Here is a 15,430-nt window from a genome sequence, read left to right as displayed (position 1 = left end):
TCTGGAGGCTGAATCAGGAGGATCTGAAGTTCAAAGCCAACCTCACCAAAAGTGAGGTGCTAGGCAACTCAGTGAGATCCTGTCTTTAAATAAAATAGGGATGAGGATGTGCTTAGTGGTTGAATGCCCCTGAGTTCAATCCCAGATACCCACCACCAAAATAAAGGAAGTAGTAAATGTGTTACAAGTATTTTAAAAAAAATTTTTTTAGTTGTAGATAGACACAATACCTTTATTTTGTTTATTTATTTTTATGTGGTGCTGAGGATGGAACCCAGTGCCTCATACATGTGAGGCAAGTACTCTACCACTGAGGTACAACCTTAGCCCCAAAAATATTTTCAAAAGGTATATCTTACTAAAACTAATCAAAGGAAGGCTGGAGGCTATATTAGTATCTGACTTAGAAGATTTCATTCAGAACAAAGAATATTACCAGGAACCAAAGGGTCAGTGAGTAATGATAAAATGTTCCATTCATTGGAAAATATAACATTCCATAAGATTATACATCTAATAATAGCTTCAAAATACATGAAATAAAACTCATAAGAGTGAAAGAAGAAGGGCTGGGGTTGTGGCTCAGTGGCAGAGCGCTTCCCTAGAGCAGGTGAGGCACTGGGTTCAATCCTCAGCACCACATAAAAATAAATAATTAAAAATAAAGGCATTATGTCCACCTACAACTAAAAAATAATAATATTTTTTTTAAAAAAAGAGTGAAAGAAGAAATAAACCTACAATCTTAGAGATTCCCCTTTTAATAACTGAGAGAATAAGTAGAAAGTCAGTAAGAATACAAAAAAGACATAGAAGACTTGAATAACTTGACCAATAACAGCAGAAAACACATTCTTTTCGAGTACACTTACCAAGGTAAATCATATACTAGACATAAAACAAGTCTCATTAAACTTGGGGTTGGGGTTGTGGCTCAGCGATAGAGCACTCACCTAGCATCTGTGAGGTGCTGGGTTTGATCCTCAGCACCACATAAAAATAAATAAAAATAAAGGTATAGGGGCTGGGGATGTGGCTCAGTGGTAGTGCACTTGCCTAGCATGTGTGACGCACTGGGTTCGATTCTCAGCACCACATACAAATAAATAAAATAAAGGTTCATCAACAACTAAAAAATATTTTAAAAATAAATAAATAAAGGTATTGTGTCCAAATACTATCTATCTATCTATCTATCTATCTATCTATCTATATATATATATATATAAAGAATTTAAATTACACAAAATATGTTCTCTGATCACAATGGAATAAATAGAAACCAATAAAAGAAAGATATCTATAATATAGCTAATAAATATACACTAAGTAATGCATTGGTTAAAGGTGAAAAAAGCAAATTAGAAAGAATTTTGAATTGAATGAAAATTAAAACATATCAATATTTAAAGAATGCAGCTAAAGCAGTTCAGTCATCCCTTTTCTAAAAATATTTATTTTTAAGTTGTAGTTGGACACAATACCTTTATTTCATTTATTTATTTGTACATGGTGCTGAGGATTGAACCCAGGGCCTCGCATGTGCTAGGCGAGCACTCTACCGCTGAGCCACAACCCCAGCCCTCAGTCATCCCATGGTATCCATGAAGGATTGGCTCCAGAACCCTTGGATACCAAAATCTGTGATTAGCTTAAGTCCTAAATGTAAAATGGCATTGAATTTGCATATAATCTGTGTATATCCCTCGGTGTACTTTAAATTGTCTCTACATAATACCTAATAATAAATACTATTATATTTATATACCTAATATAATATAAATACTATATAAGTAGCTGTTATACTATACTGTTCAGGGAATATGACAAGAAAAAAATCCAGTACAGACTCAATATTTTTAAAACATGTTTGATCTGACATTGGTTGAATCTTCAGATGTGAAAGTTGGCTGTACATATATAGGTTTATAGCAGCAAATGCAAGAAAAGAAGAAACATCTCAAATCGATGACCTAGGTTTCTTTCTTAAGAAGCTAGAAGACAAGCTAAAAAGAAAAATCCTAAACAGAATGAAGAAAATAATAAAAATCAAATTGGAAATCAGTGAGATAGAACACAGAAAAACAATAGAGAAAAGTTTATGAAAACAAAAGTTTGCTCTTTGAAAAGATTAATAGAATTGGCAAACTTCTTGCCAAGCTGACTAAGAAAGAAAGATAAGACACCAGTTCCCAGTATCTGGAATGAGTGAACTGATACCACAACAGGTTTTAGAAACAGTGAAAGAGTAATGAACCACGTTATGCCAATAAATTTGACAACTTAAATTAAAAGTGAACAAATTCCTTGATATACACAAAATATAAGAGCTTCAAAAAGCTTTAATTATCTCAATAGAAATTATTAAAAAGCTTCTCATGGCTTAGACACGCAATAAATTTCCTGTGTTCGTTTTCCTATTACAGGAAAAAAAAAAGAAGTAGGTAAACTGAAGAGCCTTTATCTATTAAATAAATTGAATGTGTAGTTCCACAAACAACAACCCAGGACCAGAGGGCTTCTTTAGTAAATTCTATCAAACATTTTAGGGGGGCTGGAATTGTGGCTCAGTGGTACAGCACTTGCCTAGCATGTGTGAGGCACTGGGTTCGATCCTCAGTACTGCATATAAATAAATAAACAAAATAAAAAAGATACATTTACAGCTAAAAAATATTTTTAAAAAATTTTAGGAGGAAATAATGTCAATTCTACATCAATTCTTCAGGAAATAAAAGAGGCAGAGCACTCTCGAGCTTATTACATCAGGCCAGCATAACCCTGATGACCACAGCCAAAGATGTTACAGGAAAACAAAACTACAGATTGTCTCTCATGAAGACAGGTGCAAAATGTGTCAAAGTTTAGCAAACTGAAACCATTAGAACTTACAACAAAGTTCAGTAAAGTTTAGCAAACCATTAGAACTTACAACAAAGTTCAGTAAAGAGACCTGCCCCGCTGGGCCTAAGGTTAGTGTGGGTGCTGCTGGTGCAGTCAAAAAGCAACAAAATGTGGGGCTGGGGATGTGGCTCAAGCGGTAGCGCGCTCGCCTGGCATGCGTGAGGCCCGGGTTCGATCCTCAGCACCACATACAAACAAAGATGTTGTGTCCGCCAATAACTAAAAAATAAATAAATAAATAAATAAATAAAAAGCAACAAAATGTAAAAAATTGGAAAGGAGGTGGCAAAATGATTTAGCAGACCCAAAAAAGCTAGGCTGGTGCAGTGAGGCTACTTGGGAGGCTGAGGCAGGCAGAACACTTGAGCCCATGAGTTCAAAGACCATCCTGGGTAAAAAATGAGACCCCATCTCAAAAAAACAAAGAGCCTCATTCAGTCTACTAATTACCTGATTTATACTGAAAAATTCCTAATATGCAAGAAAATAGCAACCCCAGTTATCTCTGGAAATTTCTGGGCATAGAGGTGCACATATGTAATCCCAGTGACTCAGGAGGCTGAGGAAGGAGTATCACAAATTCAAAGCAAGATTTAGCAATTTAGCAAGAACTAAGCAACTTAGCGAGAACCTGTCTCAAAATAAAATATTTTTTAAAAGGGTTGGGGATGTTGCCCAGTGGTTAAGCACTCCAGGTTCAATCCCTGATACCAAAACAAACAAACAACCAACCACCAAAACAACCTCCCATATGAAGCATAAAATGTCAAAAGCAAAACTCTGAAAGAAAACCCAAGAGAACTTATTTCTAACAGGAAAAGCTTTCTTAAGTGCAAAAGCCATGAAGAATAAATTTAATGTTTCAACTATGTCAAATTTAAAACTTCTTTATAACAAAGAGCATACAGATAAAGTAAAAAGGGAAGTTACAGATTAGAAAAAATGTAATTGAGCAAAGGACACATACAAGAAATTCACAAAAGAGAAAACCTCTATGTCCGATAAAAATATGAAGGAATTAATGAAAATTAAAATGAGAGGCCATTTTATCCCATTAGTTTACAGTAAAACAAATTCATTGATAATATCAAATTCACTGAAGCTGTGGGAAAATATTGATTAAAAGTAAATTGTTGGGCTGGGGATGTGGCTCAAGTGGTAGCGCGCTCGCCTGGCATGCGTGCGACCCGGGTTCGATCCTCAGCACCACATACCAACAAAGATGTTGTGTCTGCCGAGAAGTAAAAAATAAATATTAAAAATTCTCTCTCTCTCTCTCTCCTCTCTCACTCTCTCTTTAAAAAAAAAAAGTAAATTGTCAGGCCATTTTTGTATGACTATTTCTTAATATCTATATAAAAACTAAAAATACACATACCTTTGAGAGGCCCTCACTCAGGTATATAAAGAATATATGAAGATTTGCATGGCTTTGTTTAAGAGCCTTAAATTGGGGACAACCTCAATATCATCAATAGACTAATAGCCATATAAGCTACAGTACATTTGTAATAAAGTTTATTGACATGCAAAACTATACTAATAAATCAATGACAAAAAATACAAGTTTGTAAGAAAAAACTTATGTAATTCAATGGCCCTTATATAGAAAAAATTCACATAAGACATAACTATACTTTTTCAAAATAAACAAGTATAAAAATATAAATACACACTAAAGATCTAGAAAACACACACCAAGCTGTAACAGGGGTCCGCTTCACACTTTGAACATAACCCTCGCTGCTCTGCCACTCTGGATTATTTTAAAATGGACATTTTTCCCCTTTCTCTTCTCCTCACCCCCTTCCTATCCTTAGGGGAAGCAAGATTAACTTCTTCCCATCCCAGGTTGTTACCTGTCCTTCCATTCACAGGCCACAGGAATGAAGAGCCCGACTTAGGAGCTGGCACCCGTGGACCTAAGAAAGGCTACCTGTGAATGACCACAGGGCGCAGCTGGAGTGTGGCCGTGGAATCCTTAAAAGTCCACCCCCTAGGAGTTAGAATCATAGCTTCTGGGACAGGAGTCTCCTGTGTTTCTCCCTTGGTGGTAAAGCAGTAAACTTCTTTTTCTTTTTTCTCAAAACTTTGTCATTTTGGGATTGGCAGTGGGGACAAGAACCGAGTTTTCAGTAACAGATCTAATATGGCAATTACCTCTGGAGAGGTTCATTTATTTGAATGACTTGACTTTTCCAACAGTGACGTAGTCATATATTATTTGTATAGTTTGAAATATAATGTAACTTAAAAAAGGAGACAAAACAAGGGCACTGACTGAAGACTTTCACTTCAGGAGTTGCCACTACTCTACTGAGATCCCTAGTTGTCAAGGGCTAAGAAGATGGCGTTGTCCATCAGATGGAGAGTGGGGTGCTTCAGGGAAGCTGCACCATCCTCCAGGGTATTCTAAAACAAAGGTGAAACCCCCGAGTTATTTGTCTTGGTGGATTAGGCTGTTGTTTTTGTAGGGGGCAAATCCAGGTTTTATGGGCCCTCTTTAAGAAAAAGAATTCAAAATTATGAATACAAAATGCCCATGGCGACACTCATAGCACCCAAGATGGGGGACTGTAGCAGAGGGAAGTTAGAGTGAAAAGCTAACAATAATCTTCAGTGATTGTAGTTAAAATATGTTTTTTTTGCCAATTTTACAAAAATACAAGACTATGTGAATATATTGCTAGGGCCCCTTCCAGGCTCTTGGAAGAAGCCAATGTGAGGGGCCCTGAAATTTAAACTCCCTTTACTCAAGGACAGGAGGTCATCTCCAATGGATATGAGACACAAGATGAAGTCACAGAGAATCTGTTAACAGTGTCCTGGTGGGACATTTACCAGTAATTTGATATTTAAAGTATGTTTCAAGTAAAAATAAAAATCTTTAAAATATAATTTAAATCTCTTTGGATATTTTCTTTAAAGTTTCTTACCATTTCTAAGTTATCTATAGGAGTGGGATCAACAGAGTTCTGAGGAAAAAATGAAAAATTAATTCACAATGCATTTGATATATTTTCCCCTTCCCCTGTAATCTCCTGAGATGCCCGCTCCCCCTACACCATTTCCTTTCGTGAGAACTGAATTCATGCTATAGACATGGAGGACCAATGTATGGGTGATCCTCTGACCTCCAGGATTTTAAAACATGATCCCTCTTCTGTAGGATCTCAGAATGTAATTGGGAACAGGCATGGTGGCATGTGCCTGGAATCCCAGAGACTTGACAGCCAAGGCAGGAGGATTGCAAGTTGGAGGTCAGTCTTAGGAACTTAGTGAGACTCAAAATAAAATTTTAAAAAGTTTAAAAAACTTAGTTGTGGAGTGCTTGTCTAACATGCCTAGTTCAAAGTCAGCCTCAGGCATTAAGCAAGTCAGTGAGATCCTGTCTCTAAATAAAATACAAAATAGGGCTGGGGATGTGGCTCAGGGGTCAAGGGCCCCCTGAGTTCAATCCCTGGTACAAAAAAAAAAAAAAAAAAAAAGGAAAGGAAAAAGAAAAAAAAAGATGCAGGACAGGTGCTGGGGATGTGGCTCAAGTGGTAGTGCGTTCGCTTAGCATGCGTGAGGCACTGGGTTCGATTCTCAGCACCACATAAAAACAAAATAAGGATATTTTGTCCACCTAAAACTAAAAAATAAATAAATATTTTTAAAAAGATGCAGGACAAGTCTCAGGCATCATATAATTAAACTGAAATGGTAGCGTTCCTAATTTGGAAGAGAATATACATATTTCTATTTATTGAGAACACCCCAATTATACGTAGTCTGAGAAATTTACTGGAATTTCAAGGCATGAAAGGATTATTTCAGCCCAGGAAGGAAAAAGATTACCAGTGGGGCAGAAAACAGAACAAAAGATCCTCCTTCCAGAGAAATATCTGGGTGGAGTCTCAGTGCATGAGAGATACTGAGCTCCCACTACTAAATCCATCTCTACCTTTTAATATTTTATTTCATGCAAAACAAATACATTGGGGAGACATAAACACTCTTCCTGTTGTGTTTTATAGCTGTCAGAGGCCTTGTTCATCTTGAAATTCTAAGGCTAGATGTGAGTCCAGGCTGGGAAGAGACATACTGGTTGAAAACAAAGATGTTCCCTACCAGTTGCGTCTGTCTGGCTTTTTTCTTTGCATTTGAAGTGACTTGAGGATGCTCCACTTCCTTGAGCCAAGACTCCTTGGGCAACTTATACACATCCAGCCAAACATCTCCAACTCCTGCTTGGGAAACCAAACAGCCATTGAGCAACTGCAAGCAGGCCAAGAGTTTTGTCTGAGGAATGACCTATCTTCTCAGAATTGCTGGCACTTCTGCAGTAGGTACCCATGAAACAGCAACTTTGATAGATTGAAGGCAAAGTAGTTTTGCAATGATTATTGCAAGTCCTCGCAAGCCAAGTAACTTTCCCATAGAGTTGGATGGTCAAGCTACTGCCATCTAAGGGAAACGGGTTTCTCACACAGCACTGATGCAAGACAATTTTTTTTACCAAATTGTGTGCTCCAGTTCACATGCTTTATATTTCACCACAGAAAATTCTACTGACATTTTGCCCTATAGTTAAAGCCATCTGGGGAAAAAGTGGTGTATCTGGAAGCACTGGAGAGGCCCTGGGCAAACAAAGGGTTAGAATTGGGAAAGATGCCCCCAAAGAGTTCTTCTAATAGTTGAGGAGATGACAGCCTATGGGATGGTTGTGGGACTACTATCATGTTCTAGAAACAGGTTCAGTTTCTGTACAGAATACCAACCAAGTTGGGAAAGGTTGCTCTCCCAGAATATAGGATCCTGCCTAAATGTTTCCTTTTAAAAGTAATTATCAGTGGGCACAGTGGTGCATGACTGTAATCCTAGCTACTCAGGAGGCTGAGTCAGGAAGATCACAAGGCTGGCTAGCCTGGGCAATTTAGTGAAACCCTGTCTCAAAATAAAAATAAATAAATAAGTGAATAGATAAATAAAAGGGTTCTGGATATAGCTCTGTGGCAGAGCACTCCTGGGTTAAATTTTTTTTTAATTATCTGGAAACCTTAATTTTTCAGACCCCAGAACTCAGAAAATGTCTTTTGTTTTAAGTCACCAATGGAATTTGTTATGACAGCTAAAGGAAATGAATATAGATAAAACAAAAATTTCTTTTGATACAAAAGCATTATAAAATATATCTTCCCCAAGCATCTAACATCTGAGGGCCCTTGGGAAACAGTATAAATAGAGTTCCATATACTATATGTAAAAATAATTGAAATTTGAAAATCAAGATGACAAACATTTACATAAAATATGTCCATTAACACAGTGCTAATTGCAGCAGGCAAGATCAGATGATGAGTACGAGGACTGAAAGGAGAAATAGGATATTCACATCATGTCAAAGTATCTCCCCCAAAATGTTAATTATTATAATGGATTTAATGTATGTCCCAAAATTCTTCAATTCTCCTTTCTCCAAAAGGTGCCTAAATCATCTTCTCCTGAGTGTGGTCTTGACTTTGTGACTTCCTCCTTACAAAGAAAAGACAGGGAGAAACAAAGCTGTGCAGGTGCGTGCCTATAGTCCCATTACTTGAGAAGCTGAGGCAGGAGGACCACCTGAACCCAGGAGTTTGGGGCCAGCCTGTGCAACACGGTAAGACCCCATGAGTGAATGAATGAATGAGTGAGAGAAAGAGAAAGAAAGAAAGAAAGAAAGAAAGAAAGAAAGAAAGAAAGAAGGAAGGAAGGAAGGAAGGAAGGAAGGAAGGAAGGAAGGAAGGAAGGAAGGAAGGAAGGAAGGAAGGAAAGAAGGAAGGAAGGAAGGTGGAGGGAAGAGGAAGAGGGAAAGAAGGAAGTAAATAAAGAAGGAAAGAAATAAAGGAAAAGAAAAGGAAAAAAACAGCAGGTAGTACTATAATGGAAGAACCTGGCAAACACCATGATACCACTTTAGTAAGTGATTGAGGTTCATATCAGCCAAATGAGTCACAACTGCTGTCACATACCCCTAGATATGATGCAATGACAATGCTTTGCCTCGGCACATCTTCCCCAAATCCTTAGCCCCAGTTGAATCATAAGAAAAATAATGTACAACCTAAAATTGGGGGACATTCCACAAAATATCTGACTGGTACCTTTTCCAAGTGTAAAGGCCATGAAAACAAGGACCTATCAAGGAACAATCACTGATATGAGAAGACTAAGGTGAGGGCTGGGAATGTGGCTCAAGCGGTAGCACGCTCGCCTGGCATGCACGGGGCACTGGGTTCGATCCTCAGCACCACATAAAAATGAAATAAAGATGTTGTGTCCACCAAAAACTAAAAAATAAATATTAAAAAAAATTTTAAAAAAGACTAAGGTGATATATAACTAAATGCAATATGGTAACCTGGATTGACCCTTGGGGTAAAGAAATTATGTTAATGAAAAAACTTATGAAATTGTGAGAAATAAAATTAATAGTTATTAATAGTATTATATAGTGTATGTTGATGCAATACTATTAACTATCAACCACAGATTATTTGCCTTCTATCCACAAATATATCACCACCATGTTAATGTTGGTATTAGGGGAGCTGGGTGAAGGGCATAAGGGCAACACTGTACTATGTTTGCAACTCTTCTGTAAACCTAAATTATCTCTAAATGAAAGATTTGGGGGGGAAATAATCCTATGGAAGAGCTGCAAATCTGAGTCTTCTTCACACTTTGGATAACCTTGCCTTGTAGGAGGAAGGCTGCAAAGTCCCCACCCTGAGAGATCGCCATCTTTACACAGGTGTTATGCTTGCTGGTATCCTCCTGAAAAGAAAGAGATACTGATAGAGTAAGCACAGTCTGGTAAAAAAGAAGAACATATTTCAGGACCTTCTGTGGTTCACAGCCAGAATAGAGACCCTGTAAAAGCTTAGAACGTGAAAAGATGCTTCCCACTGCTTCACACACTTCATCTTAGTACAGGAATCAGATAAGATTGAAATGTAAGGAAGTGGAACTAACTTTTCTGTCTAAAGGGTTTTAGACTTATTTCCCGGGAATTTGTGGCATACATCAGATCTCCCAGTCAGGTTTGCAAACCCTCAGGTCTATGCTGGCACTCAGTTATTCAAATGAATTGCAATAAGTTCTTTTTGACACTGAAAACTCTGCTAGCTGCTGAATGAAAGGCTCTATCTACACTGTAGCCCAGCCTGGATATAACCCTAGTATAAGACTTATTCAAATTTTGGGAAATTGAGATGCTCAGTATGTATGGTTATGTTATCCATTTAAGGAGCTTGAAAACTACTAGCAAAATAAGGTGGCTAGACTAGTTTGGTTGGTAAGCTCACTAATTTACTTAAGGAAAAGTTCTTAGATGCACATAGTTTAATATCAATTTGTTAGGAAAATTTTCAAACATACAAAAAGAGAGAGAATAGCATAATGAACCCCGCCCCCTGTATCCTTTTCTCATGATATGACAACTCTTGTTTTATCATCCCCTAAACTCAATAAATTACTATTTTTATTTAAGCCTAAATAATTTCTAAATATCACCTAATATCTAAATAATTTCTAAATACCATCTAGTGTCTTAATCAGTTTTTCAATTTCCTCAATTGTTTCACAAACTTAATTTATTTTTTGCAGTTGCTCAAGTCAGGATCCAAATGAAGTTCACAGGTTGCATTTAATTAACTTAATCTCTTAAGTCTCTTTTAATTTATAATAGCTTCCCACTTATTTTTGTTGTTTGTTTGTCATTTACTTGTTAAAGAAACCAGGCCTTTTCTCCCCCATATTCTGAATTTTACTAATTGCATCCCCATAGTGCTGTTTAATAAGGTGGGAGTGGAGTGGGCAGACCAGTGTTCCCTGTAAACTGATAACTGGATCTAGAGGCTGATTATATTTAAGTTCAATTGTTTTGGCAGGAACAGAATCCTTCCTGCTGCAGAATATCAGGAGGCTCATAATAGCTGCTTGTTTCTCTTCTAGTGATGGTAAGGTTGATAATTGAGAACAGGTGTCATCCTGGCTCATCAACCAGGAAGCTCCCCATCAGCCATTTGTGTCATTACCTAGACAATTTCTCTGCAAAATGGCTTATAAAATTAAGATAGTTGGATTCTATTATTTCTTCTGCATTTGTTAGAATTCTTCCACAAAGATCTATCACCCACTATTTGGTTACCTTGAAATACAGCTTATATGGGGGAAGTGACTCCTTTATTAGTTTTCAGAATACTAAATTTATACCTTAGAAACTTCAGAAGGTGACAATGAAGTTTAAAAAATCTTCTGAATTCGTGTTTTTAACATTTTTAGTATTTTTTAGTCCACCAACAGTACTTTTTTTGGTAAAGTCCATGTCTAGTTTAGGTATCATAATTATGCTGATTTCATAAAATGAGTATTCACTATATATTTTTCTTTAGAGAGCTCTTTTTAAATTTAAGGACAGTTAAAGGCACAGGTGTTATTTGCATAACTTGATAAATTTTAACAAATGCACACATCCATGTAATCGATAGCCTGTTCAAGGCATAGAACATTACCATTACCCCAGAAATTTCCCACCTGCCTATTTTGTTCAGTTACATCCTTATATGCAATCTATGTTATGATCTCCTTCACCAGTTTTGCCTGTTCTTAAATTTTGTATAAACAGAATCATGCAGAAAGCTCTGTTTTGTGTCTGGCTTCTTTCACTCAATGTGATGTTTTTGAGTGTCATTTACTGCATTATGATCCACCAGTGGTTCACTGTTTTGTCATTAAATACTGTGTATTCCATTGGATTATTATGCAGCATCACAACTTTTTATTTGTTCTGTGTGTTCAGTTTTTTAATTATTAAGAATAAAGCTTCTGTGAATGTCTTATACAAATCCTTTTATGGATATGTATTTTCATTTGTCTTGGGTAAGTATCTAGGAATGGGATTGACAGGTCATTACTTAACTGGAAATTACTCACCTGGTTTTCAGTTTTCCACTATCAATATATGAAAGTTCCTATTGTTCTACATCCTCCCTAGTAGTTGGTATGGTCCATCCCTTTCATTTTAAGCATTAAAACAGAACTGTAATGCTATCTCATGGTAATTCAATTTGCATTTCTCTGCTAACTAATGGTATTAAGTACTTTAAAAAATTGGTTACTCATCTCATGTCTTCTTTGTAAAAAGTCAATTCATGTCTTTTGCCTATCTGTTGGTCTCGGTCTCTCTCTCTCTCTCTCTCTCTCTCTATATATATATATATATATATATATATATATATATTGTGTGATAGTTGGACATGATACCTTTATTTTATTTATTTACTTTTATATGGTGCTGAGGATCCAACCCAGAGTCTCACAGGTGCTGGGCAAGCACTCTACCACTGAGCCACAACCCAGCCCTGTTGATTTGTCTTTTTATTATTGATTCTGAGCTCTTTATGTGTTTTAAAGATAGACGTTATGTACGTGTATTTGCATATATCCAGACAGATATGTACTCCAAGCCTGTGGCTTGCTTTTTCATATTAATATCTTTATTATTACTAAGACTTTTAAAGTTTGAAAGTTGCTAATTGGGGGGGGCAGATTACAAGTTAAAAATGAGGGAGCTGGAGATGTAGCTCTGTGGTAGAGAGTGTTCTTAGTATGAGGCCCTTAGTTCAATCCCCACCACCAAAAAGGGAAAAAAATATATAGGGGAAAAAAGGTAAAAAATGAAGTTCTTGCAGTCTCTTGTGGTAAGCATTTAAGTAAACACCATATAATTTTTCAACTTTTCTGCAGTTTTGAAATTTTTCATGATAAAATGTTGGTGGAAGAGACCACTATGTTGTTTAGCTAGATTCCTCAGCAAATCAAAGGCTTACCACACATGTCCCCCAACCAAAGTTTTTAAAAATTTCAACTTGGCCAGATATAAAATTGTTTTAAAACCTATAAATGGCATACTGAGGAAAACCGGACTTTTTTACAAAACACATTTGTCATTACCAAAGAAAAAATACAGAACAGATGCTACATAGATATATAATTCTATTTATCGGGTCAACAGGCAAAAAGCAAGCACTTAGGCTCTTGGGCTTCAATCCTTTGTTCATCTTTCACTGCTGGAAATTCATCTCTTGTTGGAGATCATGCCAGTGATGGGAGAGGTGGCGTGCCTGTACTCAGCCCTGCCCTGGCAGCCTGGGGAGTGGACCAGTGTTCAGCTGGTGGATCGGCAGCTTCTGTCTCTTTGCCACCTTGGTCTCTTTGCCACTTTGTGGTTAGGGCTTTCTGGGCATCTCCATCTATAAATTTGGAGTTGTGTTTCAGACCTCAGGTCTCATCTCCTTGACTTCCCTTCTCTTCACTGCTGACTTCACAGCATGAAGTACAGCATGGAGCACTCCACGACAGTCATGGTCTAGAACCCTGATGCATGTTCTGTCACTAGTCTACCTAGTTCTCTTGCACTCTGGTTGTCAGCCCCCTCATCACTTCTCCCTGTGCACAGGAACTATCATCCCAAGGTGCCCATAAGATCCCCATTTATAGTAAGCTGGGAACCACTGCTTGAGTCTGGCTTTGGGGACACTGTCCAACTCTCAGTCCTTTCCACTCTCAGTCTTCTGATAATTCTCTGGTAAGTGCATGGAAGACTAGCCCTATGGCAAGGACAGCATTCATAATGTTAGAGCATTTATAACAGTTGCAGTTTGTGGAATATCTACTGTTGCGCTTGACCACCACCAGGCCCTGTAACATTCCCTGCCATTGCACCCTTTTCTTCAACATCTTGTGGCTCAATGGTAGAGCTCTTGCCAGGCATGTATGAGGCTATGGGTTTGATCCTCAGCACTGCATATAAATAATTTAAAGAAAAAAAAGATCCATTGACAACTAAAAAAAATTTTTTTTTAAATGAGATCAACTCTCCAGTTCATATTCTGCAGGGGCACTTCCTGAAGTTATTCTTCCAAATATCTTGAGTAAAGGGAAAGAACAGGAACTTACCACTTCATTGATGGCTTTGATTAGGAAAAGGCTATCCTTATAAAAGTAAAACAGTCTAATGATACCTGAAAAAGAAAAACAAGTGAGCATGTAAGACAAGTGAGCCAAAGAAGGTTGGGATTTGTATCTGACCTCTGAACTTGTCACGCACTCTTAGCCTCCTCCCTGGCCCCCACTCTGCCTGTGCTGCCCTTAATCTCTCCACCTTCCTCATCCTTCCACTTGAAATGTTGAGGTTGTTATCTCTCCTGGGCCACCTCTACTTACCTGACTTTACCCACAGAAGTCTCCTGTAGGACCCTTAGTCACACTAATACAGCCCTTGACCAAGCCACCCTTTGATGTGTTTTGTCACATCATCCCCTACTGTTTTTCACACCATTGTCCATGTGGCTTCTGTGAAAAACTCTTTTTGCCAGGTCATAGATTCTTCGAGGGAACACATCACATCTTACCCTTCCATATGCCTCAGCCCCAACAAGCTCCTCATGTGGTTATTTCATTGAATTGATAAGTAATTCTGTCATTCTAATTCCCAATTAGCCCAAGGGCTCCAGTGTATGATCATCACCCCCCATGACCTCCTACCTCTTTGTTTAGGTACCTCCCAGAACTCATAACTTGCCTTTGTACTCATGATATAGACCTCATAAAGTATCTGACCAGGTGAAAGTCTAATTCAACCCAATAAACACTCATGAGCTATCTGCTCCAAGCCAATGCTGGGGATACCAAGGTGGTTTGCCTTCAAATTTATCATATTGAGGCTTACACAGAAATGAAGCACAAAATAATAAATCTAAACCTTTCTTTGAACCAAACTTCTTCTGAGAATCATTCCCACCAACATCCTCCAGGTGCCTCAAATTGTGCATGTTCAAATGGAATTTTTCAATTCAGACCCCTAAAATCTTATTCTATAATTGTTCTCAAGGAATTACAATCATCATCCTGCCAGTTAGCTAAGATAGAGTCATTTTTCTTTACTGCCCCCTCATACCTCCCCATCCCCCATCTCATACACATACTCCCTCACTCCTGTTTCAACAATATATTTCCATTGCTTAAAATTTTTATTTTCAGCTAATTTTAGACCCATAGAAAAGTTTCAAAAATAATGCAAAGAACTAAAACCAGCATACTATAGTGATACACGCATATCAAGCTTTATAGCACTGCAATTCACAACAACTGAGTTATGGAACCAGCCCAAGTGCCTGTCAACAGATGAATGGAAAAAGAAATGTGACATATAACACAATGGAGTTTTTATTCAGCTGTAAAGAAGAATTAAGTTTATGTCATTTGTCAGTAAATTCAGAGAACTGGAGAACATCATACTAAGTGAAATAAGCCAGACTCAGAAAGTCAAGGGTCAGAGTTTTCTCTCATATGAGAGAGAGAGAGAGAGAGAGAGAGAGAGAGAGAGAGAGAGAGAGAGAGAGAAGAATCTCATGAAAATAGAAGACAGAGAGAGGAGAGAGTTGGGTGGGGCATCGGGAAGTACTAAGGAATGAAATCTAGCAAATTATGCTATGTTCAT

The 15,430-nt window shown here is 37.5% G+C and overlaps 1 protein-coding gene across 3 annotated transcripts in view; it reads right to left on the bottom strand.

The window, feature by feature from the left end:
* The window catches only part of WDR93 (WD repeat domain 93), a 54,638-nt gene that overhangs the window by 24,071 nt on the left and 15,137 nt on the right, over positions 1–15,430 (bottom strand). For 2 of the 3 annotated variants that reach the window (XM_081290366.1, XM_081290364.1), the window contains exons 4-7: positions 13,888–13,952; positions 9,624–9,702; positions 7,018–7,133; positions 5,841–5,879 (exon numbers count right to left, since the gene is read on the bottom strand). In XM_081290366.1, coding sequence (XP_081146492.1) covers positions 5,841–5,879; positions 7,018–7,133; positions 9,624–9,702; positions 13,888–13,952 — 299 coding nt within the window. The remainder of the gene's footprint in view (positions 1–5,840; positions 5,880–7,017; positions 7,134–9,623; positions 9,703–13,887; positions 13,953–15,430) is intronic. The other variant, XM_081290365.1, reaches the window with a different exon arrangement.

The sequence above is a fragment of the Spermophilus citellus genome (genome assembly GCF_964194105.1).
Source record: "Spermophilus citellus genome assembly, chromosome: 4".
NCBI lineage: Eukaryota > Metazoa > Chordata > Mammalia > Rodentia > Sciuridae > Spermophilus > Spermophilus citellus.
Note: the sequence above shows the minus strand (reverse complement) of the source record. Positions and strands in the feature narration are given on the sequence as shown.